This window comes from Sander vitreus, chromosome 16 (assembly GCF_031162955.1).
Source record: "Sander vitreus isolate 19-12246 chromosome 16, sanVit1, whole genome shotgun sequence".
In the NCBI taxonomy this organism is placed as follows: domain Eukaryota; kingdom Metazoa; phylum Chordata; class Actinopteri; order Perciformes; family Percidae; genus Sander; species Sander vitreus.
In genome coordinates, this window is record NC_135870.1 from 14890727 (window position 1) to 14912503 (window position 21777).

A 21777-nucleotide genomic window follows, 5' to 3' on the forward strand; every position below is an offset into this window, starting at 1 on the left:
AAAGTGTGAGTCCAAGCTTTGTATTTTGACAGTTGTTGCAAATCAGTCTTTAAAGCCAGGGCACCAAATCAGGCACCAAACCACCACACAAATGGTTGGTTGGTTTTTACACACATGACATGTAGCTGTAAATCTTAGACAGAAGGTGACATGTGAGAAACCTCTGTTCACAGAACTGAGTACTTCCTGCTACTTTATATAAAGTAGCTGTCAGAACATCAGTAGATGCAGAGCAAACACAAACACCTAAGCTCTTCCCAACTTTCCATCAATGAGGTAAGACACATCTTCTTTTGTCAATGAATAGATTAAGAGATCTCAAAATATGGTAGCTGAGCCTATGTAGGGAATTCAAAAAAACAAGTTCTGATACATTTTACTTCCTCGTTGATGCAACCTAAAGCTATGCGTTTCTTAGGGAAGTGTCTGTATCTGACTTTTCTGAAAATGTTATATAGAGCTGGTTTAAAAAAAAAGGTGTGAGTGTGAACATTTCCTGTTTCTTCTTTCAAGCAGTGCTATAGTCAGCATGTCAGAGCTCAAAGGATGTTCCCCCAGAGACACTGAAATTAACTAAACTTTTATCAGATTTTATTTGCACGTCCATCCCTGTGCTTCACCAGCAGCAAGGTAAGACACTGACAGGTGTTTCTGAGGACACATTTACGATCTTTGTTTTGGTTATATGTTTCTGCTTTTGGGATCTACAGTTTTCTTTAATGTAATAGTGTTAAAAAGTGTACTACCTGCTCTCTAAAAATGTGATCTTCTATTAGGATTCTCTCACAAAGGAGGTTGATTTATCTACGTTGTCTCCTTCATAATGTATTCTTCACTTTGACAACACTTCAAAAGTTACAGAACATCTGATGTTGAAACCTCTGCTGCTGTTTAAACCGATCACATATAAGAAAATACTTTAAATGGGGATTCTGTTTGTGTAGACTTCTTTTTAAGAAAGGTTCAGATATACTCTAAAAATGCAGTAGTTCTTTCTTTTTTCCTGTGAAAATGTAGCAGTGGGTGTGGTGAAAGACTCATGACTGTTTCATCATAAGATATCACTAGCAGACATGACTTCTCTTTCCCCATGTGTTTGTGTCTTTCTACTACAACTCTTGCATTGCAGCCTGTAATTTGAATCTTTACTTACATTTCAGAAACAACAATGGGGCTACTCAGCATGAAGATGAATCTGGCTCTGCTTTGGGGGATATCTGTTTTGTTTGCTATGGAGTCCATGAGTGCTTTCATCCCAAATACCAACTCAACTGCTGAACCAGACAAGACAACCACAAAGCTCATAAGTAGCTCATATGTACTTCACCCTGAAACTCAGAAACCTGCAAAGATAAGTGTTGCTGCACCAGCAGAGACTACTGTCTCACCCACAGTGGAAACAAAAGAGGCAATCGTCACTGACAGAAGTGACAGCTCAAATGACAGCACATCTGGTTTGGTTGCCATGAAAACTGTGGCAACAACTACAAGCAGCTCAGGTCCACCATTGCTTCATATCTCCACAGCAGTGACCACAACTGCAGGTGCAACGCATCCTTCCAACAACACGACGATCTCAGAGACAGCCAAACCTACAGAGGAACAATCACCCAGCACTTCTACAGACACGACTGCTCCTGCAACAGCTTCTGCAGCATCCACCACTAAGCCTGAAGTTATGTCCAAGTTATCTTCCACCACCTCTCCTGCTAATTCTTCTCCGTCTCCAGTCTTCACCCAGACCCTCAGCAGTCCCTCACCTTCTACTACAGCCATAACAATAGCTAACCCCACCTCTGAGGCAGCACATGTGTTTGACCCCACAGCAAGTGAGACATCCACCACCAGCACTGAGCTTTTGTCTACGTCTCAGCCCATTTCTGTGACAAAAATACCCATCTTCACAACAGGGTCGAGCTCTACCGCTGAACCCCCAAACATCTCATTCACAACCGAGTCTCCCATCCCCACGACCAATGTCTCCACCACCAATGTCTCCACCAGTCCTGCAGGAATCTTGATCCCTCGTGTGTCCAAGAGGTTGCCAATCCCGACCACCAAATCCAATCGGGCAACTACAACAGCACCTCGTAAAGTCTCAAAGAGCCCACTCAGCACCGAGGCCCAACCCTGCTCCACCCGAGGCGTGGTGAAGAACTGCCTCATCGCCATCGCCTCCTTGGCCGCGTTGGCCACTGTCTTCATTGTCTCTACCATCATCCTCTGCACCAAGCTTTCAACAAGGAAGTACAAAGTCAAGAAGACATCTCAGCCGGCCACAGAGATGATGTGTATCTCAGCCCTGCTGCCTGAGAGGAATTACACCCACTCAAGACAACACAATCCAGTCACTAACGGAGTCCTGGTGATCCACGGTGGTGCAGACAGCGATGAGGACGGAGGAGATAACCTTACTCTCAGCAGCTTCCTTCCAGAAAATGACCGCTTTGTTTAGATGGAATTATCATTATTGTCATCAGACTGATCCATCTGATGTCATTGATGTGGAAACAGTTGCTGTTTGAATAAACTTGTGCTTCCCGTTTGATGTTGGTGGTTTGGCTTGGCTGCACACCCTATTCCTGTGGAGGAAGAGACATAGAAACCACAAACAAAACAGTTACTGTTTCATGTTCATGTTGCTTTAACCATATCTGGCATCAGGACATCTAATGTGTATTTTAGGCAGGAGTTAAGACTTTTTGCATAATTTTACACTTGCCCTCCACAAGAGACTTTAAGTCGGGATGAGGAAAGTGAACTAAGAATTTTTTCTTTGCACTTCCTGAGCCCTGATGGTATTTCACTCAGCGACAGGAAGGTTTGTTTTGTCTGGGGATTACTGTTCTTCAGTGCTATTCAGGTAGCACTGTGGCTTCATTTTATGAATGCTGTAATTTGATTAATGATTAACTGTATGTGACTGTTTATGTGAGTGTAGATTAGCAGCTTCTGTATTGTGATAATTTATTAAACTATATCTTATTTAACAGTTTGGTAACACTTTATTTTACAGGTCTGTCACTGCCTAATATTTTTTGTTACTTGGTACTAATTTTAGGGGAAATGGAGACAAAGTTCAGAGACAGTTAGTTTAGTTGGTTGTGTGCTTATTTCCAGAGGAATTTCTTTGAAAGAACTACTCCATTTAACCACAGTCTTGGTTACACTAACATAGCATTTCATTAGAATACACTATTTGGTCATTAACCAGTTGAAAACATTCTGGATTTTGCCCATAATAGGTGCCAACACCTTTCTCAGAAATCAATTGAAAATGATTACACTTTACGAACCTGTAACATAAGGGTTTACCAAAGTTTTTCAAATGGATATCTGTTCCCTCTGAGATTTAAAATAAGAACACTAACTCAGATAAACTTTGTGCTGCAAATGTTCAACATGAAAGCTGTGAATACAAGACAGCTCTGTTTCTAAAGGTGCTCAATGTCCTTACGTGTCTCCAAATAATAAACAGTCATTATAAAACCCTGTGGACTAAGTCAGTTCCCTTATTTATGACAGGCTTTATAAAAGGCTTTTTTTTCTATGCTGGACTGGATTTCATATTCACTTTCCTTCCTGCGAAAAGGAAACAGAGCCCTGAATGCCTATTTCTTTTTTCATGTTGAGCTATGTGCAACTGAAACAGACACTGGGGACTATCAACAGAGCTGAGATGAATGTAAACCTGAAGGATGCAGGACACTTAATCTCACGCTCCTAATGACCATATAAAGCTGGACTTGTCTTGACTGATCTCAAACACAGTAGAGTTGCCAAAAATGCATTTGCACACATACACAACAACTTGTAGGGCTCACTCGTACGCAGTCAAACTCTCTCCCTAAAGTGGTCACACACAATGTGTGAGTTTAATTGCTTGTTTCTGGAGAAAAATCCCCCTTCTCCTGACAGGAAACATTAACCTCTTCCTGTATTAGCTGGTCACTCTTACAAGCTGCTCTCTGACTCATTTTGCCCCAGCAAGCCTGCTGTTAGTCATCAGTGTCAGAGGCTGAGGTTGAAGGAAAGGCCAGACTGTCAATGAGAGGCTCCTTCTGCAGAAATCATGGAGAAATATTTTTAAAGTGAACACATGTTATCAATGATGTTGTTTGAGGGTTGGTTTGTGTGTTTTTTATAGTAATAAAGTTGTTGTTTTTTCATCCCACCAGTGTTGTCATAGCCTTGCACATCAGTTAGCCACACAGGAGAGTGGAGGAGAGGGTCCCTGCCCCCACAGCACTTTACAAACCTCTACCTAACAAGAACAATCTGTGTGCAGGCCAGAGAGCTCAGACACTCTCTGGGAAGCTGAAGGGGGAGGAGAACACTGGAGAGGCAGAAGGAGGGATTTGTCCTCATGGTTAAGGGCATCGTTTTTTGCACTATTCAGACAAACCTCCAGCCTGAAATCTGAAACTGCAGAAGTAGCGTGGCTCGCCAAGCATTTGCAACTCTCTACTGTGCTCTCTCTCTCTCTCAGTTCACTTTTTCCAGACTGGTTTCACGTATCCTCCATCAGAGGCGATTCCAACAGAGACATTTCTGCTGCAGTGGATGGTGAGTAGAATGTTTTTTCAGAGTTTTTTTTTTTTAATTGTTGCACACTCAAGGCATTGGGGGTTTCTTGATGTTAGTTTACATGTCAATTTGAAGTGGCTGATGTGACAGCATCGTGATGCCTTCAGAGCACCATCCAGCCTCAGGAAGTAAGACTATTAAAGTCAGCCACAGACTTGCAAGTGCACAACAAAGACAACAGTACAAAGGCACAAGGCAACAGGCTCTGGGCCGTCACATAGACATTAAAGTGGACCGAGGACTAGGTCATAGTACTTTCTTTCCATTTAATTAAAAAAAATCTGCTGAGTATAGATTAATTCCATGTGTGTGCATATGACTGCCTTATGTGCATATGTTTATGTGTCTGCAGGCATGTGTGGCCATGTATATTTGGACCAGGGTTGAGTGTGTGATTAATTATGACAAATCCCAGCCTTTTTCCAGATGAGAGAGGAGCCTCATTTGGCCCAGCTTGCACACAGATGTAGCAGAATAGGAATAAAAGTGTGGGAGCTGCTGCCAGTTGACACAGACCGAGCAGAGAGCTGATTGTGTTCCAAATAAATAACTAAAGCAGTGTTTAAAGGGTCAGTTCATCCAAATTGGAAGAAAAAAACAGATTATCCCATATACCCGTTGTGGTATCTAGCCATGCAAATAGTTTTGGTTTTATTTGCCCTAAGATATCTGCCAATACCACAAGGGGTAGGAAAATATGCTCTTACTAAACATTTTAACTCTGTACTTTGGGTTTCTGCACCATGTGTGTTCAGTAGACTCATTTCATCTCAATGAGTTGGAAGTTCAAGCTGGAATAAAGCCAATGTGTTTAACTAATGAAGGATGATTTTTTTGTTTTTTTTAGTACAATCAAGTGAACTTGCAGAAATGTACAGTATACAATATTGGAGGTTTGATGCAGTTTACATGTATGTTTTTACCAAATGGATCATTGCTTCTCAACATAACTGTGTACTGTATTAGGCCCAGTTTGTATTCCATTCGGGTTACAGAGCTAAGCATGTGTTTTGCCGAAACCAGAAGGTCCTTTAACAACACCTGCTGCTGTTCTGAATCCTCCAAGTGTCTTCTGTCCAACTGGATGAGGGAATATTCTGTCCGCAGCACAATAAAAAAAAGTGTTTTAACTGATAATAAAACCTACTTATGATTTAGTTTCATCCAGATGTTTAGGAGAGTCTTTAAGGGTTTCAGGAAATACCTTCAGAACAGTGGTGTTTTTTTGTTTTTTTTAAAGATCACCAGGTATTTATTTTTCAGAAAAACAGATGCTTAGCTCTGTGACTCAAATGTAATGCAACAGGAGAGGCGCACACTGTCTTCACATATGGCACTGACATTTCAGTTACTGACGTTTACTGTTATTTACAGATCCTGAGGGGAAACCATGCTCCCAATGGCCCTTCGTCTAATTGGTCTGTGTGTGGTCTTCTGCATCAGCAGCAGCTTGGCCACACCACTACCCTTTTACAGTTTTCTAGAAGGAAGTACAGACGAGGAAGAACTCAGTAACTTTACTTCCTCTCTGCCCACCAGCAACCTTTCCTCTGAGTACCAAACCACACCTGTTGGCCTCACCCATGTGGAAACGGACTTTCTGAATCAAGTTGTGGACTTTCTGGAGGAGAACATGCTCCTTATCCTTGTTGCAGGCTCTTTCATCCTTCTGCTCTTCCTTATTATCTGTGGGTCAATTATCATGAGCCGCAGGCGCAAAGTCAATGCCTACTATCCTTCCTCTTACCCCTCAAAAATGTATGTAGACCACAGGGACAAAAATGGAGGTGCTAAACTCTTTAATGAAGTGCCAGAAAAACACACTCCCGAGCAGGAAAGTGAGCCAGTGGACTCTCACAAGCAGCTCCAGGCAGACATTATGAGGGCTACCAAGAGGCTGCGCACACCAAATAAATGTGTTGATGCTGCAGAGGGAGGTGACCCCAGTCAGAAAGTAGCAGACCACAGTCCTGAGGACAGCTCTCAACCAGATGGCAGAATCCTGGACCAGCAGCTACCAAGTCTCCCTGAGGAAAAGGAGCTGTGTGAGTTTTCTGAAAGTGAAGAAGCAGCAGGAAGCCCTGAGCTGAATCCTCCAGAGGAAGCTAATTTACAGGAGCCTTTAACTGGCAGGAGTCTCAGGCCCTCCTCTCTGCACATTCACAATGACTCCGCTACACTTCAGCTGATTGCGGGAGATAAAACTGCCTTCTAATCTATTCTGAACACTGACCTGAATGTATTTCTTTTTACACTTTGAATCCATGAGTGGCAATTTGTCTAGTAAGCTTACAAAAATGTCTACACGTGTATCAAGGGAAAAGAAAGGTTGCTAAATTCCAATCAGTGTTGGGTTTTTTTTGTAATATTGTAGCAGCCTGTTGGTTTGCTCTGACTGGATATATATTTCATGCCATATTATAAACATCTTTCATAGAGTAACGTCATTAACTTCTGGTACAAAACTGATTTCTTTTTATAGGGTGCTTTGTGTTGTTTAAGGACATCTTGCTCAGTGTTTAATTCCTAAAACAATCATCCCAAATACTTTGTCCTGCTGTGCAAAACACTAAGTACTGACAATGTTTTACAGATAAGTATTTGCATGTTTAAGATTAGTCAATAATAGAAAACCAATGCCTGAGAATAGTTTTGGTTTCAGGATACTTTTATTGCAGACTGTCAAGGAAGCATTACTAAATAATCATAAATTACACTTAAACCAATGGACCCTTTCATTGTTTCAAGCCACTTTGCTTAATTGCATATCAAAAGGTCAGTGCTTAGGGTGTAGATAGACTACAGCTCTTAGCTTTAATTATTATCACCATCACACCTTCTTTCAAACTAAACACTCCCCAAGCACAAAATCTTAAAATTTAAACACAATCTCTAAAAATAAGCCTCTTTTTGTACCAACAGCGCTTACATTGTGCGTTTATGTGACAGGCTAAAAAAGGTACAGTGTGCAGGGTTGGAGGACCACAGACTAATACAGAAATCCTGGTGTTACACTGCTACAGAGGGTTGACAATGGGGTACTGGTCATCAACGTGTTAGGTGTGCCTCATCAATACTGCAGGAAAGTGAGGATGCTGGACTTCTGCTACTTCTCTTCTAGACAGCAGGAAGCAAACAGTGGCGCCCAGCTCAGAGTGAGGGCTCTGTTTAAATGCTGGCTCTGACTGCCTCCTGCTGGTCGTCCTGTTGCTTGAGGCGATAGTCAGCCAAGGCAGCCTTGATCGCATCCTCTGCAAGCACTGGTGAGAAGCAATTCGATATATTAAATATACATACACGTGTGGTGCAGTTTGGAAAGGAATAACATCATTAGACAAATGTACTGAAAACTTACTGGAGCAGTGCAGTTTAACAGGTGGAAGACAGAGCTCTTTGGCAATGTCAGTGTTCCTTATTGTCAAAGCTTCATCCACCTGATAAGAAAAGAACATTGGTCCAGGACCACAAAAACCTTTCCAGTCAAAGATAAGACATGAGCAGAATTAATAAGACTATGAAAAGCAATACATGACACACTCCATGGGGCCAGAGAAAGAAGTGAATGTGTTCACTCACAGATTTGCCCTTCACCCACTCAGTGGCCAAAGAGCTGGAGGCAATAGCAGAGCCGCAGCCAAAAGTTTTAAACCTGGCATCCACAATCTTCCCCTGGTCATCCACCTCAATCTGTCAAAATGAAGGTTTTTAGAGTTTTAGTCAAATGCTAGAAGGGAAAGAACTACCATTCTTAAAACTTTAACCACTGGATTAAAATAACTGTTCCCACTACTGTTCATGTAATATGCAAAATACAGGGGAAATGCTGCCATAAGTACTTTAAACTGTGTTAATATATTTTATTCTTAATAGCTATATAAAAAAAAGGATGTAATCCACCCATGCTTAGTGCCAAACATACCTGGAGCTTCATTACATCTCCACAGGCTGGAGCGCCCACCAGGCCAGTCCCAACATTCTTGGAGTGTTTGTCCAATGTGCCCACATTTCTTGGGTTCTCATAATGATCCACCACCTTCAGAGAGAAAAGAAAGAAAAAAAACAAAAAACACATTGAATTTGTTTTTTATCAAGTTGTTGAGAGTATTCCACAATACTGAAATAAATGATGGAAGTAAAACAACAGTAGCATCCTGGGAGGCTTTTTGTTCAAAGAATCTTGAGTATCACCGTTATACAATTACAAGTTTGCCCCATTACGTAAGACACATTAAAATAAACAGATTAGGACCGGATTTCATTGTCAACTAAATCAACTGCTGCATCCTGCTTTCTGCTGAGTCACTCTCGCGTAAACAATATCTGACCTTGTATTACAAAATATCCTACAAGGACTACATTTAATACACAAATTTGATATGTTTGTGCTTGTTTGTTCTCCAAAATGAGTTATGCATATATTCACAACAAAATGTTATGGTCTAGATTGAAATTAGCTTTAAGAAATCTTTTTTTATGATTTTACAGCTGTACATCTTTAAAGGATAGACGATACATAACCGTTTTGCCAAATGGGATGTCTTATTTAAAGCCAAGTACGCCCCAGGCATTCATTAAAAAGGTATATTCTGTTTTAAATCATCCAAACATTAAAGAGAAAACCATTCATGTTTACCAGCATAAACTAAGTTAATTTGAATATATCATTATTGACCATGTGTCTCCATGTTGCAACTACGTCACATCACACAATGACATATCTGAATAGAGCTGTTGTGTAAAGGCTAGTTGAAAGATGCTTCATCGAAAAAGTATACAGTTCTTCCACAGGTAGTTATATAACATAACATTTACAGGTCTGTGCTCCTTTACCATACTGACAAAGCGTATTAATCGGATGTGATTCAAGTATTAAAGCTGGGCAGATTAGTGACGTCTTCAATTGACTGACAAGCTAACATGAAACAAACAAATAATGGTAAAACTAATGTTAGTTACCGTGCTGGCGTTTCATATATTATCTCTTTCTGTCATACTCCCCTTTTTGTGATATACAACTCATATGACAGCAGACTGATGTAACATGGTGTTTGTACATGATCCATGTACTGCTCCATCTAATTACCTGAGCCATGTAACAACTGTTACCATACCTACTCACGATGCTCTTATTCACAGATAATGGTAATATTTGTAAACATTAGCTAGCCAAACAGTAGCTAGCACACCGTGACTCGGCCTTCTTTAGTATAGCTATAACAAAGTACGTGTTTTACCTTCTGGTGATAGCAGCACTGAGTGATGAACTCCGGAGCAGATAACCTCCTGGTCAGGAAAGCCAGAGGACTTAGACACTTGTTTGCAACGGTACTCGCCATGTTGACAGTCAAAGGGAATGGCGCAGTTTAAAAGAGGAAAGCATATTGAAGCCTCAAATCCATACGTCACTCTCAAGGGAGGAGCTAAAACGAATCACATCTGCGCATGTCCAGTTTACCTAAGTGTGCATCCAATGCCTTTCTCCTTCGTCTCTGTTCTTACAACATCCGTGGTGAATTTTCATTAACCCAATTTTAAATTATTTTATTTCAAGAAGTGCTGCCACTAACGATACTTTTAATTACTATACTTTGTCTTTCTTGTCTGGTAAAGACTCTAGGCCATGCCACATAAATGTATGCCCTTAATCTGTTAATGATGGTGTTTGTGTAGGCCTAATTGCATGTAATATGAATCAGTGTTCTAGATGTGTAGATACATAGGCTACACATTGTGTATATTAAAGTGAAATTTTCTGCCTGGAGAATGCACCTTTTCAAGCCCCTGGATGGTTTTTAGGCAATTCTCCTTTATATTTCCGTGTAAATTATAGGCCTATTGTACTTTTTAAAATTGTGTAAATAAAGAAACGGAGAAAAAAAGCTACTCTTTTTTTACTAGTAGTTTAGGCTATAAAATGTTTGTTTCCTGGGTTCAAGGTGACCTCTTCAAGTGTTTTAAGCAGTAGGCTACACAGTTTAAATATTTAGGTAGTACAAATACCTTAAATGGTGCTAAGTACAGTGCTCGGTTAGATGTACTGTACGTTACTTTTCACTATTGTAAGGTGCTGCAGCTACAGGTGTGGTTGCGCGCACGATAGCCGGGCACGCTGCTGATGACGGCATAAGCATCAAAAGCGTCAGAGTGTTAACACCTGTTTGAGGTAGTTAACGTTGTTAACCTGTATCGCCATCAAAGACAAAATAAAGTTGTGAATGGAATAAAACTCTTGCCTGCTGATGAAATAGTTTTGGGTATTCATCTTTAATTAACCTGCACACGCATTACACGATGCGTGTAGCCTAAGTAGGCTACATTTACTCAAGTAGGCTACAATTTTGAGGTAGGCTACTTGTAATTTACTTTCCATTTTTACTTTCATGGCTGCTATATTCAAAGACTTACACATGAATGCATCAGTCGTAATAACAACACAATAACACTGCATACATAATGATATCAGAGTATAAAAGGGGTCTTTCTGCATGAGTATTTTTACTTCTGATACTTAAGTATATTTCAGTGCTAAAAATTCTGCATTTTATATAAGTCAAACTGAGAATGCAGGGCTTTTACTTGCAATTTAGTATGTTGTACATTGTGGTATTTTTAGGATACTTTTACCTAAGTAAAGGATCTGAATTATTCTTCCACCACCACTAAAATATCATATGAAACAAATGAATCAATCAGACTTTATTTATGTAGAACTTTTCATACATAAAAATGTAGGACAAAGTGTTTCATACAATCCCCCTACTGGTTCTACTGGCTACCTAATCATCTAAAAGACTCCAAGTTCTGGTTGTTTTGAATCTTTTAATATGATGTTATCAAAGATAAAACAAAGAGGTACAGTGCTATTATCATTAGTGATAAATATAATCTTAATGTCCTTTCTTAAGTGAATTCTGATGGACAGATTATAATTGTTTATCTTCACAAAGTAACACTTTGGTTTAAAAAGCAAGCAGGACAAGCACAATTGAGACATTGGTAGTTCTACCAAAAGTTGTCATGTTACACCATAATGAATAGGAGTGTGTTTGTACATTTTGAGAATGGTTAACGCTGACTGAATTGAAATTAAAAATTGACTTCTAATTGTGATTTCTATGTATATTTTGTAGTAATGTGGGATTTTCAGAATGGTGTTCATGATGTATCTTTGACATTTTATCTTTCTTACTGCAGATCTATAGTCCAAAAAAGCTAAATCATTTCCTTTGAGTGACAAACAAGGAAGTCACCCTTGACCTATAAGTTTTTGCAAACATTTGCACTTCTGGTAAAATAATATGGGCACACACACCCCTTGGTCAAGGACTGTGAGCTGGTGGTTTCTTCACTTTGAAGGGTTGTGAAAAGGGGATCTCCTTTGTGATATTGCAACAGTTTACTTAAAGGCTGTTGTAAGACTTGAAATACCCATATAATATTACATTTACATTTATTTATTTAAATTATTTTGACCTCTGTGACTATGTGAACCCACTTAAACAGTGGAAAATTGCCTCACCCATAAACATAAAATGCGTAAGTGAGAGGAGGTCAGATTCTTATATGGTTTTTTTTTTCCGTCAGTAACACCGCCCAGAAGAGAAGTGAGAAGTTGCATTTAGCAACAAGGGACGAAAGGCACTTTCAAGTGATTTCTTCTCCGTCGAGACATAGCGTGAGTACTTGAGTACATTTTATATAATAAACTTATATATAAATAGTTTCTTGATAAAATTATGAACTGTCATAATCATATATGTTTATCTTTGTATAAATAAAGAATCTGTGCTACATATTTTAGGAAAAGTAACCAGCATGGCTGTGGATTATGTTGACTATGACGATTACACTGCAGACAATGACACCAAGGACAACAACACCCCAACTGGAATACTGCCTTTCAATAGTTCTCAGTCTTCTTTGCATCATGTTCTAGCGATGGTCAATATCATTATATCTGTTATTGGCCTTGGAGGAAATTCATTAGTGATCTGGATTTGTGGATGGAAAATGAAAAGAACAGTCATCACCACCTGGTACATCAGTCTGGCCATTTCAGACTTTTTGTTCTGTGCCTTCTTGCCCCTGGAAGTGTTCTACATGATCACCTCACACTGGCCTTTTGGACTGTTCTTGTGCAAGCTCACCTCCTCAGCCCTGTTTCTCAACATGTACAGCTGTGTGTTTCTGTTGGTTCTGATCAGCGCTGATCGCTGTTTAATGATTTCATTTCCTGTGTGGTCACATAACCACCGGACAGTGCGAAAAGCATTTGGAGTTGTTGTCTTCATGTGGGTCCTTTCTGCACTCCTAACGTTGCCCTCGCTGATCTTCAGACAAACCACAGTCCACGGCTCAGTCACTCAGTGCCACACCAGTTACGTGAACCATTCCAGACACAAGGCAGTGGTTCTGACTCGATTCGTCTTTGGGTTCCTGATTCCCTTCCTAATGATTTTGTTCTGCAGCTCAGTGCTCTGTGTGAAGCTGAGAAGTTTGACTATCAAGTCAACAAAGCCTTACAAAATCATGGCGGCACTCATCTTGTCATTTTTCTTGTGCTGGGTCCCCTATCATAGCTTTGTTCTTTTAGAGTCAGACTTGACAAATCACAGCCTGGAAGTACTTACAACTGGCTTGAAGGTGGGGGCCACCCTGGCTGCAGCAAACAGCTTTATATCACCAGTTCTCTATGTGTTCATTGGTAATGACTTTAAACAAATCCTAAAGCGGTCTTTGACATCAAGGATAGAGGAGGCAATGGCAGAGGATTTCCGTACAGGTCACTCAAAGTCTAAGTCAATGGAAATGATCTGAAATCAAGTTAAAACCTTTGCCATCAATGACAAGGAGTATTTCACAGTACAGAAGATGATTATAGAGCTGGGTGATATTGACAAAATCATATATCATGGCATGTTTTACCTTAGATGTGTTTTTTATAATGATGATAAAATCTCAATTTTTACACAACATCAAATTTGCATGACACAGTGTTGTTGGTCAGCTATGAATTAGCCACTGGCATTAATTATTGTCTTTCAACTTTTAAAAAAAATGATATGTATTGTTTTATGATTCTGAATAAATTGCTTGTGTGTTGTTATGTTTGCATATCAGTTTGCTTCAAATTGCCCTTTGCAGGACGAATAAAGTATTTTGAATTGTATTAAATTAATAATTAACGATATATTATAATTTGGTTGAGCTGACTGTGAATGTTAAAAATGTTTGCGGAGCTTTTTTGTTCCAGCAATACCTTCTTACTCCCTGATGCTACAGTACTGACATTATTAGAAAAAAAGAACAAGGATAGGAAGAGTGGATAGAGGATACAAGACCATTAAGAGCAATCATTTGTTCAGACTCCAGCTCATCACTAGCTGGTTTAGCACACTCATTCAGACCAGAGGTTTTGATAGAAGTACAACAAACATCAATATTGTTATGGATACTGGCGCATATTGGTATCAAAGTTATTGAAATGGCAGATAAGGTTGCAAAGGAGGCTACAAAAATAATTACATTGTTAGTTAGTTCGTTCGTTCGTTCGTTAGTTCGTTAGTTCGTTCGTTAGTTCGTTCGTTCGTTAGTTCGTTAGTTCGTTAATTCGTTCGTGAGTTCGTTAGTTCGCTAGTTAGTTAGTTCATTAGTTCGTTAGTTCGTTTGTAAAATAGAAGTCAAGAGCATTATTAAACAGATATTGAAGGAAAGGTGACAAAAGCAATGGGAGGAAAAGAGGAAAGGACGATAGTTTTACAGAGTAAAAAGGAAAAGTGGGAGAAATAAGGTGTTCAGGAAGGAACAGGAGAGATGAAACAATATCAAGACCTATTTGGACACACTGGACTAAACAGTACACTATTTAAAATAGGTAAACACAATAGATGTGATTACTGTGGGCAAGAAGAAACAGTAGAACATGTTATATATAGAAAGAATGCATTTATTTCAAAAACTCACAGAGATACCAGTTGGTGGCGGTAAAGCACCAATGCATCGTGGTTCGCCAACCAAGAAGAAGAAACAGACTCGTAGCCACGCCCCCTGCCTTCTTTAACTGTCTATGATTGGCTGCCCCAAAGCCCGTCTACGGAAATTCCTTGGCTGCCCCCAGGATCGGTTAACGTACGTAGCGCTACGGACGTGTGATGCAACCAGATGTCAGGATATTTCTCAACTTCTCGAGACAAGTTTTGTTTTTTAGTGAGAAAATCACGTTTGGAACCAAACTTTGGATTACCGCTGCTGTATCTGTTGTTCGTTGCTTTGTCAGGCGGTAAAACTGTCTGTTTTCTTCTTCGCTTGCTAACGATAGCAACTACTTAACGACACTAGATGGGAGCTCACGTTAGCTAGCAGTCGGTCGAGTTGTTTGTACTAAGCTCAGTCTCTCGTCTTATCCTCTTTGCTAGCTACAAACCGTCATCTACTGGGTCCCCCTATGTACTTATTTTGAAACACTGTGTGCCAGCAGAGTCATTCCACCTGTACCCTCTTGCTGAGCGGATTTATCTGTAAATGGCCACCGCTGCCCCCCCCCCTCCAGCTCCTGGCTCTACTGCGGCCACTGAAAACCCAAGTCCCGGATCCAGCAGCTCGACAGCGACCGACAGTGGCAACCAGGACAGCACTTTCGAGTGTAATATATGCCTGGACACCGCCAAGGATGCAGTGATCAGCCTGTGTGGACACCTTTTCTGGTAAGAACTAGCTAAGTTAACGTTAGTGCCTGTGACACGTTTACAGTTTTGCACTATAAACCCACCTCGGCCAAGGTATCACGGCCAGATTCAGGTAACTCTTACTTTTCATTAGCCTGACATGGTCATACTCAGATTCTAGTCAGACCTCGAATGTTGTGGGTGGGGCTAAGTTCGGCTGGCATCAAGGCTAACTTTTCATATTATTGAACAAGAGATGGACTGGCCAATATCCGTTTTGAAAGTCAACATTTTGTAACTAACAACAACCATCATCAGTTGTTGCTGACATCTGGTCATGTGCAGTAATGGTGTAAAAGAGTGTTGATCCAAAAGGCATTTCTGTAAAGCAGAACCTGTTGTGCACTTAATTTAAGAGATTTACAAAAACAAAAGCATAACAATATTGTTTGACATTTGCTTCAGAAAACAAACAAGTAATTTTCTAGAATAAAACAATGTTATGACTTAAAAGAAATAGCATTATTTAATAATTAGTGTGTTAATATTGCATAGCTACAACTGCTAGTGTAACATCTTGGTCAGTTCCATAAAAACTTGCCAGCCTCTGTAGCCAGGTCCACCCCTTCACATATACCCCTAGCCAACTTCTGTCCATCAGGACAGGTTAGCATTTGGTCTATCAGCCATTTTAGTTATTTATTTTCAAAGAGAAGTTAAATCCCAAAACAGAAATCCGTTTTCTTCTTTAGTAGCTGAGCTCACCCCTCAACTTTCACTTGTGAAGTGATGGTTTTTATTTGGATGTCATTTTTTTCAGTAAATGTTGCATTTTTTGTACGGCCAGGTTGTTCTGGGAAGGCTATCATGTTTTACTAATTAAACCCCTTCCCTGTCAACTCTCATTTTCCTTTGCACCTCCTCTTGATCAGTTGGCCTTGCTTGCATCAGGTAAGCTGAAACTCTTTGTTTTCTCCTTTTTCACTATTTTCAAATGCCAAAGACAATGCATTATTGATGGTATATAACTGATGCAGAAAGTCAGGTCCTTAGAATCTTTGTCTTTATGCAGTGGTTGGAGACCAGACCCAACAGACAAGTGTGTCCAGTGTGTAAAGCGGGCATCAGCCGAGACAAAGTAATCCCCTTATATGGACGGGGAAGCACTGGCCATCAAGACCCCAGGTTGGTACTTTTGTGTTACAGCTCAGGCTGACTCTTAATGAATTAACACAATATATAACTTCTAAACCGTTATAAAGGTATAAACTGTGCAAATCAATGTAATCATGGCTTTTACAAAATGTGTTTTTGTTTTATAGAGAAAGAACACCCCCTCGACCACAAGGGCAGAGGCCTGAGCCAGAAAACCGCGGTGTAAGTACTTTGTAGAAGTATACTTGCATTGTAATGAAAAAGTATATAGGGTTGCATTATTTGTTGCCAGATCAATACTTTCTTGATTCCAAACACGTTGGATAGCTTTTTCAGTGTCAGCTGCTGAGTAACATGCATTTATGATGAAACCATTACATAGGATGTAGGTTTGGTAGTGTAAACCTGTGTTTTATCCATTAACAAAAGAACATTTCCCACTGGGATCTATTAGATGCTAAGCGCTGAGGTGTAGAGACGTCTCTTGAGAATGATCATAAATTGCACTGGCTGTTGCGTCACATCGCACTTACTGTATGTTAAACTGTACCTCAGATATTTTGAATATATGGCTAGACATTAAGAGAATCCACACACGTCTTCATGTTAATTATGAAATATATGTTTCACAGGGCTTTCAAGGGTTTGGCTTTGGAGATGGAGGTTTCCAAATGTCATTTGGAATCGGTGCCTTTCCATTTGGTATTTTTGCTACAGCATTTAACATCAACGATGGCAGACCTCCTCCAGGTATTTATGTTTTACACACTTTACCATGACAACTCTGTGTCTTTTATCAACAACATATCAAATAACCTCTATTAAACAATTTCCCAAACAGCAGCCCCTGGGACACCACAGCACATGGATGAACAGTTTCTGTCTCGACTCTTCCTGTTTGTCGCTCTGGTGATTATGTTTTGGCTGCTGATTGCATAAATGCATGGAAAGACAACATCTTGGGCTAACTCAAAAGATCTGACAGAGATGCGACATTGTGGCACATCATGAGAGTTTGCGCCAGTGTGATTCTGCCGCCTTTCTGGTTACTTTTGTCTCCTTGACACAAAGCGATGTGAGATTTGAATTAGGCAGGTTTTTCTAAAATCAGGATACAGTATCTGTGTTAACCCCAGGATAAAAACATTCAATGTGAAGGACATAACTTTGGTTGCCTAATGTTTTAACTCATTAACACACTTGTTCTGCATCAGCTAACAACTTCAAACTTCATGCCGCTTGACACAACATGTCTGTCTCTGTAGTTTTTTTAAATCAGTCACATGCGGTTGTTCATGTGAGAGAAAGTGGAAGAGATCATTCTCGGTGCTCTTTTTTTGTATCGAGTATTGTTTTGGTACTATTACTGTATTTAAAGATAACTCTGCTAAACAGAATAAGACCACCAGTACTCTGTACTCTCATTAACTTTTCCATTCATACTTGCAATCCCATATGCTGTATATGGTCATTTCAGCCTATATTTGATCTGTGTAAACATTTAAGGATAGCTTTTATTGACAATTAACTGATATGACTGGTCATAGCAGGAAAAGCGCAGGTGTTATTATAACATTAACAATGGCTGTGTTCTACTTGAGTGTCCCAGTAAGCTATTGCAGTACAATTATTAATTGTATTATTTACACCTGTGCTAAGAATGTTTTTGTTTTTAATCCAGCTGTACCTGATCTTACAAATCATTCTTCTCATTGGCAAAAAATGATCAAAATCATACACGTTTTGAGGAATCAAAACAATGTTAGACATTGTCTCTTTATTTTAGATGTGATTTAAAAAGATATGTTAATGCATGTAAGCAGTTGGAATATTAATTTATGAAAGTGTTCCTCTCTAAAATGCCTTTTTTGCTTTGTCACTGTAATTAAATGTAAAATACTGTAGATTACATAATTATTACTGAAATGAAGATGGTTAATGGTTGAACCTAAAACCAGCCATCTAAATGTGAATTCACTCTATTGACAGTAAAGCTATGTAAATAAAGATGCTAATCATAGTTTGTTTGTTTTCATATTAATGTGTAAATCTGTTAGGGCTTCATTCTCTCATAAGCCTTACTCATCTAATAAACATGCAAATCAAGAAACACCAAAAAAATTCAACAACTTGCTCAATAGTTGCATGTTTAGTTATTCCTCAATGTTAATTATTTCACATTAAAAAAGGATGTACTTCAGACTCAACCACTTTGTGCTGTAAAAAAATAAAAATATTTTGTGGAAGAGGTTTTTAGGAAGCAGAATAAAGTATAAAAATAGTCAGTTTGGCCTAGTCCTGTGTTGCTGGCTCTGGCTCCGGCTGTTTCTCTTGAGATCCTGGCTGTGCAACGTTGAACTCTGCTTCATACATAACCTGCTGGATCTTTATTTTTGTCTCGCACCTCTTCTGTGGAGCAAGTCGCTTCAGAGCGGGGACAAAGCTCAAAAGAAACAGTTCATCCTCATCCCGTGGCCTGTTGGGAAATGGGGTGCCATTGTCTTTGACCAGCCACTTTGTAGGGGATGGTGTACTTTGAGAAGACGACAGTGAAAGTGACTCTTGCATCAGGCGCCGTTTCCGTCCAGTTTTGCTGATGGGGGTGATCTGTGGGCTCGATGGCATCTTAGCCAGAACAGCCAGCTGGGCCAGCTGTGCATCTTGAGACATTGAAGGATACTGGGATACAAACGCTACCTGGGACTTGAGGTCAGGTTGACTCACAGGGACCTTCATGACGGACTGCTTGGTCTTGACTGCCTCAGACAATGTGGTTTCTGCCTCGGCACTGCCAGATTCGTTGTCAGGATTGTCGTGATCGTCGTCATTGCTGCCGCAGATATCTGCCTCGCCACTTCTTGATCCAGTGAAGGGTGCGATAAAGTTCATAAGCTGTCTATATTTCCATCTACTTTGCACAATCTCTCCTTGCTTCTTGCTTTTGATCTCCATTCGGACTTCCTTCAAGTACCTGTCTCTCATGTTTTTCCATTTTCTTTTACACTCCTCAGCTGGAAAAGTAAAATAAGTAAGGAGCATGAAATCTCATAAAAAGTTGTTGCACAGGAATGAGAAAAATAATATTGACAACAACAATGAGGCAGTCAGCCACCTGGACGTCCACCAGAACTGCATATGAAAAGAAATTTGACCACATGGTTTAAAAACTAGAATTAAAATATATTTTCCATCAAATAACATTCACTAAAATTTTGTGCAGATAAGTAGTCTGCTGCACAGATGTTCGCTGGGTACAGACAACTGGCTTGTGAGAAGAAACATGCTCTTCTCCCCTCACCCGACAAATATTAATATTTGACGATGGTCAGTAGTAGCGGTCTTCAGATTTGGTCTTTGGCTTAAAAAGTACTGCTGGGTTAACAAAACTCTAGGATATAATACAGCAGGAATGGTTAAAATAACAGCTGTACCTTTTACATAGCTTTTGGTCTATATTAATAAATTGACTACTGTACATAAGTAGACAAATGAATGCAATAGCGCTTCAATTGTTCATCTGTGAAGTGTATCATTTATTTTTGAGGCAGTCAGAGAGGTGTTGGTTATGGCTGCAACTAATGATTATTGTCATTACTAAACTGCCAAATCTTTTGATTAATTGTTTTGTCTATAAATGTCAGCAAAGAGCAAACAAGTTTCCATTACATTCCTGATGTCCAAGATGGTATATCTAGATTGCTTGTTTTGATCCAAAAACCCAAGCATATTCAATATACTAGACAAAAAGACAAACAAAAACAGCAAATTCTCATTCTGAACCAAGAAATGTTTTGTATTTTGCCTTGAAAATGACTGAAATTATTATCTGATTATCAAATTGCTGGTTAATCTTCTGTCAATCGATCAATCAACTACTCCTTTCAGCTCTAGTGTCGATTATACTCTGGTATTTGGCTTTAGACGGAACAATACACGCAGTGACTACTATTAACACCTCTTGGAAAGTTTTACCAAAAACTAACATTATAATCTTTCTAAAGGCCTAAATAGATCTTTTTCACGGCAGACATGTTGACATGTCATAGTAGGAAAATCACAGGTGTATTCAACACTATTAATGATGGCTGCATTCCACTTAGGAGAGGCCCTGGTATTGTGCATGCTGACTCACAGAAATAGCTTACTGGGACACTTGATGGAACTGAGCCAACGTTAAGGTTATCAATTTCAGCTGTGCTTTTCCTACTATGACAAAATGTCTGCTGTGAAAAAGATCCATTGGCCTAAATTGTAGGTGTACCTAAAGGGGCCAGGGATGTTTAATGCATGTAGGCCTATATAATGGACAAAACACTACTTTATCCAAGAAAAAAATATATAAGTTAATTAGGCTTTAATTATAAGTCTTTATAAAGTTTCACAAAGAGGCTAACGTTACACACAATTGTCTTTTTTTTTTTTTGGTCTTGTCACGCAATCTCTGGAGGTCAGTTTTAGTTTATCTCTGTTACATGCCGCCCCATCATTGGCCATGCCTCCGTGCACCTGATTATATTTCCGGTTGGGGGCCTCTGTCCGCTGCCGCCGACGCTTCCACGAGACTTCAACAAGCTTTCAGTTTATTTGAAGCTCGCGGCGTTAACGAGCGAGACGAAAAAAGCACGCGGCTCGGTAAATACAGCGACGCTGCACGTTTCCTCCTCCAAGAGCCGTGTTGGACGCGCGGCTGGCGGCGCAGTGGCAGAACACCGGACCGTGCCGTTCGGTACAGCGCGGCCTACAGCATGCGAGCTGCGGCTGCTACCGCTAGCACGGTGCGCGCGACTGCATCGACACCATCGGCTGTACTCGCGCGGATAAAAATAAATAAAATAAAAAGCATACCTGCAAGACATTTGTGAAATCACTCTGTCTCCCAGAAACACATACTGCTGTCTAATGGCTGTGTTTAGTCGTTCAAGATAACGTAGGCTAAGGAAATAATAACTGTCAGTAAAGTTGTGTTAAACAAAAAAACTATCAAATACTCACATGGGAGACCCAGCACGGTACTAATGCTTCTCCAAGCATTTATCCGACTTTCCGTGCAGCGGTAATTAGGCAAAGTGACATTGTACAGCTCTGGGTGATTAAATACAGCCAATATTAACTTATCGTCCATTTTGCCCCAGTGTTGTGTGTCTGCGCGGACGCGGAAGCGGCACAGTCTTCTCCCGCCTTTTCCGCCCAGCTGCTGCCCCAACGCGAGTTATCGCGAGTGGCGAGCTGCCTGCCGCGCTGTGTCGCTCTGCTGTTCAACGGTGGGCATTGTAGTCTTTTGTCACAGGGGGGCGCACGACTCTGCACTGGCCTACATTACTGCCCTTTGTTATTATATCCAGACAGGGGTCATTTCAGCTTTTGCAGGCAG

General features: G+C 40.1%; 6 protein-coding genes across 8 annotated transcripts; 4 read left to right on the plus strand and 2 right to left on the minus strand.

The window, feature by feature from the left end:
• selplg (selectin P ligand) lies at positions 1–4174 on the plus strand. 2 transcript variants are annotated; one of them, XM_078270855.1, is made up of 2 exons: positions 1–276; positions 1161–4174. In XM_078270855.1, the coding sequence occupies exon 2, from the start codon at positions 1169–1171 to the stop codon at positions 2453–2455; it is 1287 nt and encodes a 428-aa protein (XP_078126981.1). In that variant the 5' UTR covers positions 1–276; positions 1161–1168; the 3' UTR covers positions 2456–4174. The 2 variants fall into 2 exon arrangements, with proteins under 2 accessions (XP_078126981.1, XP_078126979.1); XM_078270853.1 differs by lacking the exon at positions 1–276 and adding an exon at positions 323–630.
• An 87-nt stretch (positions 4175–4261) lies between these two features.
• Positions 4262–7476, plus strand: LOC144530996 (transmembrane protein 119-like). Its single transcript, XM_078270856.1, has 2 exons — positions 4262–4566; positions 5962–7476. Exon 2 carries the CDS (start codon positions 5978–5980, stop codon positions 6800–6802), a length of 825 nt encoding a protein of 274 aa, XP_078126982.1. The 5' UTR covers positions 4262–4566; positions 5962–5977; the 3' UTR covers positions 6803–7476.
• On the minus strand, positions 7238–9971 carry LOC144530997 (iron-sulfur cluster assembly scaffold protein IscU-like). Its single transcript, XM_078270857.1, has 5 exons — positions 9822–9971; positions 8507–8620; positions 8164–8274; positions 7943–8021; positions 7238–7847 (listed from the first exon to the last, which is right to left on the minus strand). The coding sequence occupies exons 1-5, from the start codon at positions 9921–9923 to the stop codon at positions 7756–7758; spliced, it is 498 nt and encodes a 165-aa protein (XP_078126983.1). The 5' UTR covers positions 9924–9971; the 3' UTR covers positions 7238–7755.
• A 2179-nt stretch (positions 9972–12150) lies between these two features.
• LOC144531230 (chemerin-like receptor 1) lies at positions 12151–13693 on the plus strand. The gene is made up of 2 exons (XM_078271254.1): positions 12151–12262; positions 12389–13693. The coding sequence occupies exon 2, from the start codon at positions 12403–12405 to the stop codon at positions 13402–13404; it is 1002 nt and encodes a 333-aa protein (XP_078127380.1). The 5' UTR covers positions 12151–12262; positions 12389–12402; the 3' UTR covers positions 13405–13693.
• A 989-nt stretch (positions 13694–14682) lies between these two features.
• On the plus strand, positions 14683–18426 carry rnf185 (ring finger protein 185). 2 transcript variants are annotated; one of them, XM_078271424.1, is made up of 6 exons: positions 14683–15290; positions 16184–16202; positions 16324–16436; positions 16574–16628; positions 17039–17156; positions 17251–18426. In XM_078271424.1, the coding sequence occupies exons 1-6, from the start codon at positions 15109–15111 to the stop codon at positions 17343–17345; spliced, it is 582 nt and encodes a 193-aa protein (XP_078127550.1). In that variant the 5' UTR covers positions 14683–15108; the 3' UTR covers positions 17346–18426. The 2 variants fall into 2 exon arrangements, with proteins under 2 accessions (XP_078127550.1, XP_078127549.1); XM_078271423.1 differs by having other exon boundaries at positions 14685–15290; positions 17248–18426.
• Positions 18427–18536: 110 nt separating this feature from the next.
• On the minus strand, positions 18537–21590 carry LOC144531338 (uncharacterized). The gene is made up of 2 exons (XM_078271422.1): positions 21399–21590; positions 18537–19417 (listed from the first exon to the last, which is right to left on the minus strand). The coding sequence occupies exons 1-2, from the start codon at positions 21526–21528 to the stop codon at positions 18699–18701; spliced, it is 849 nt and encodes a 282-aa protein (XP_078127548.1). The 5' UTR covers positions 21529–21590; the 3' UTR covers positions 18537–18698.
• Positions 21591–21777: the final 187 nt, after the last annotated feature.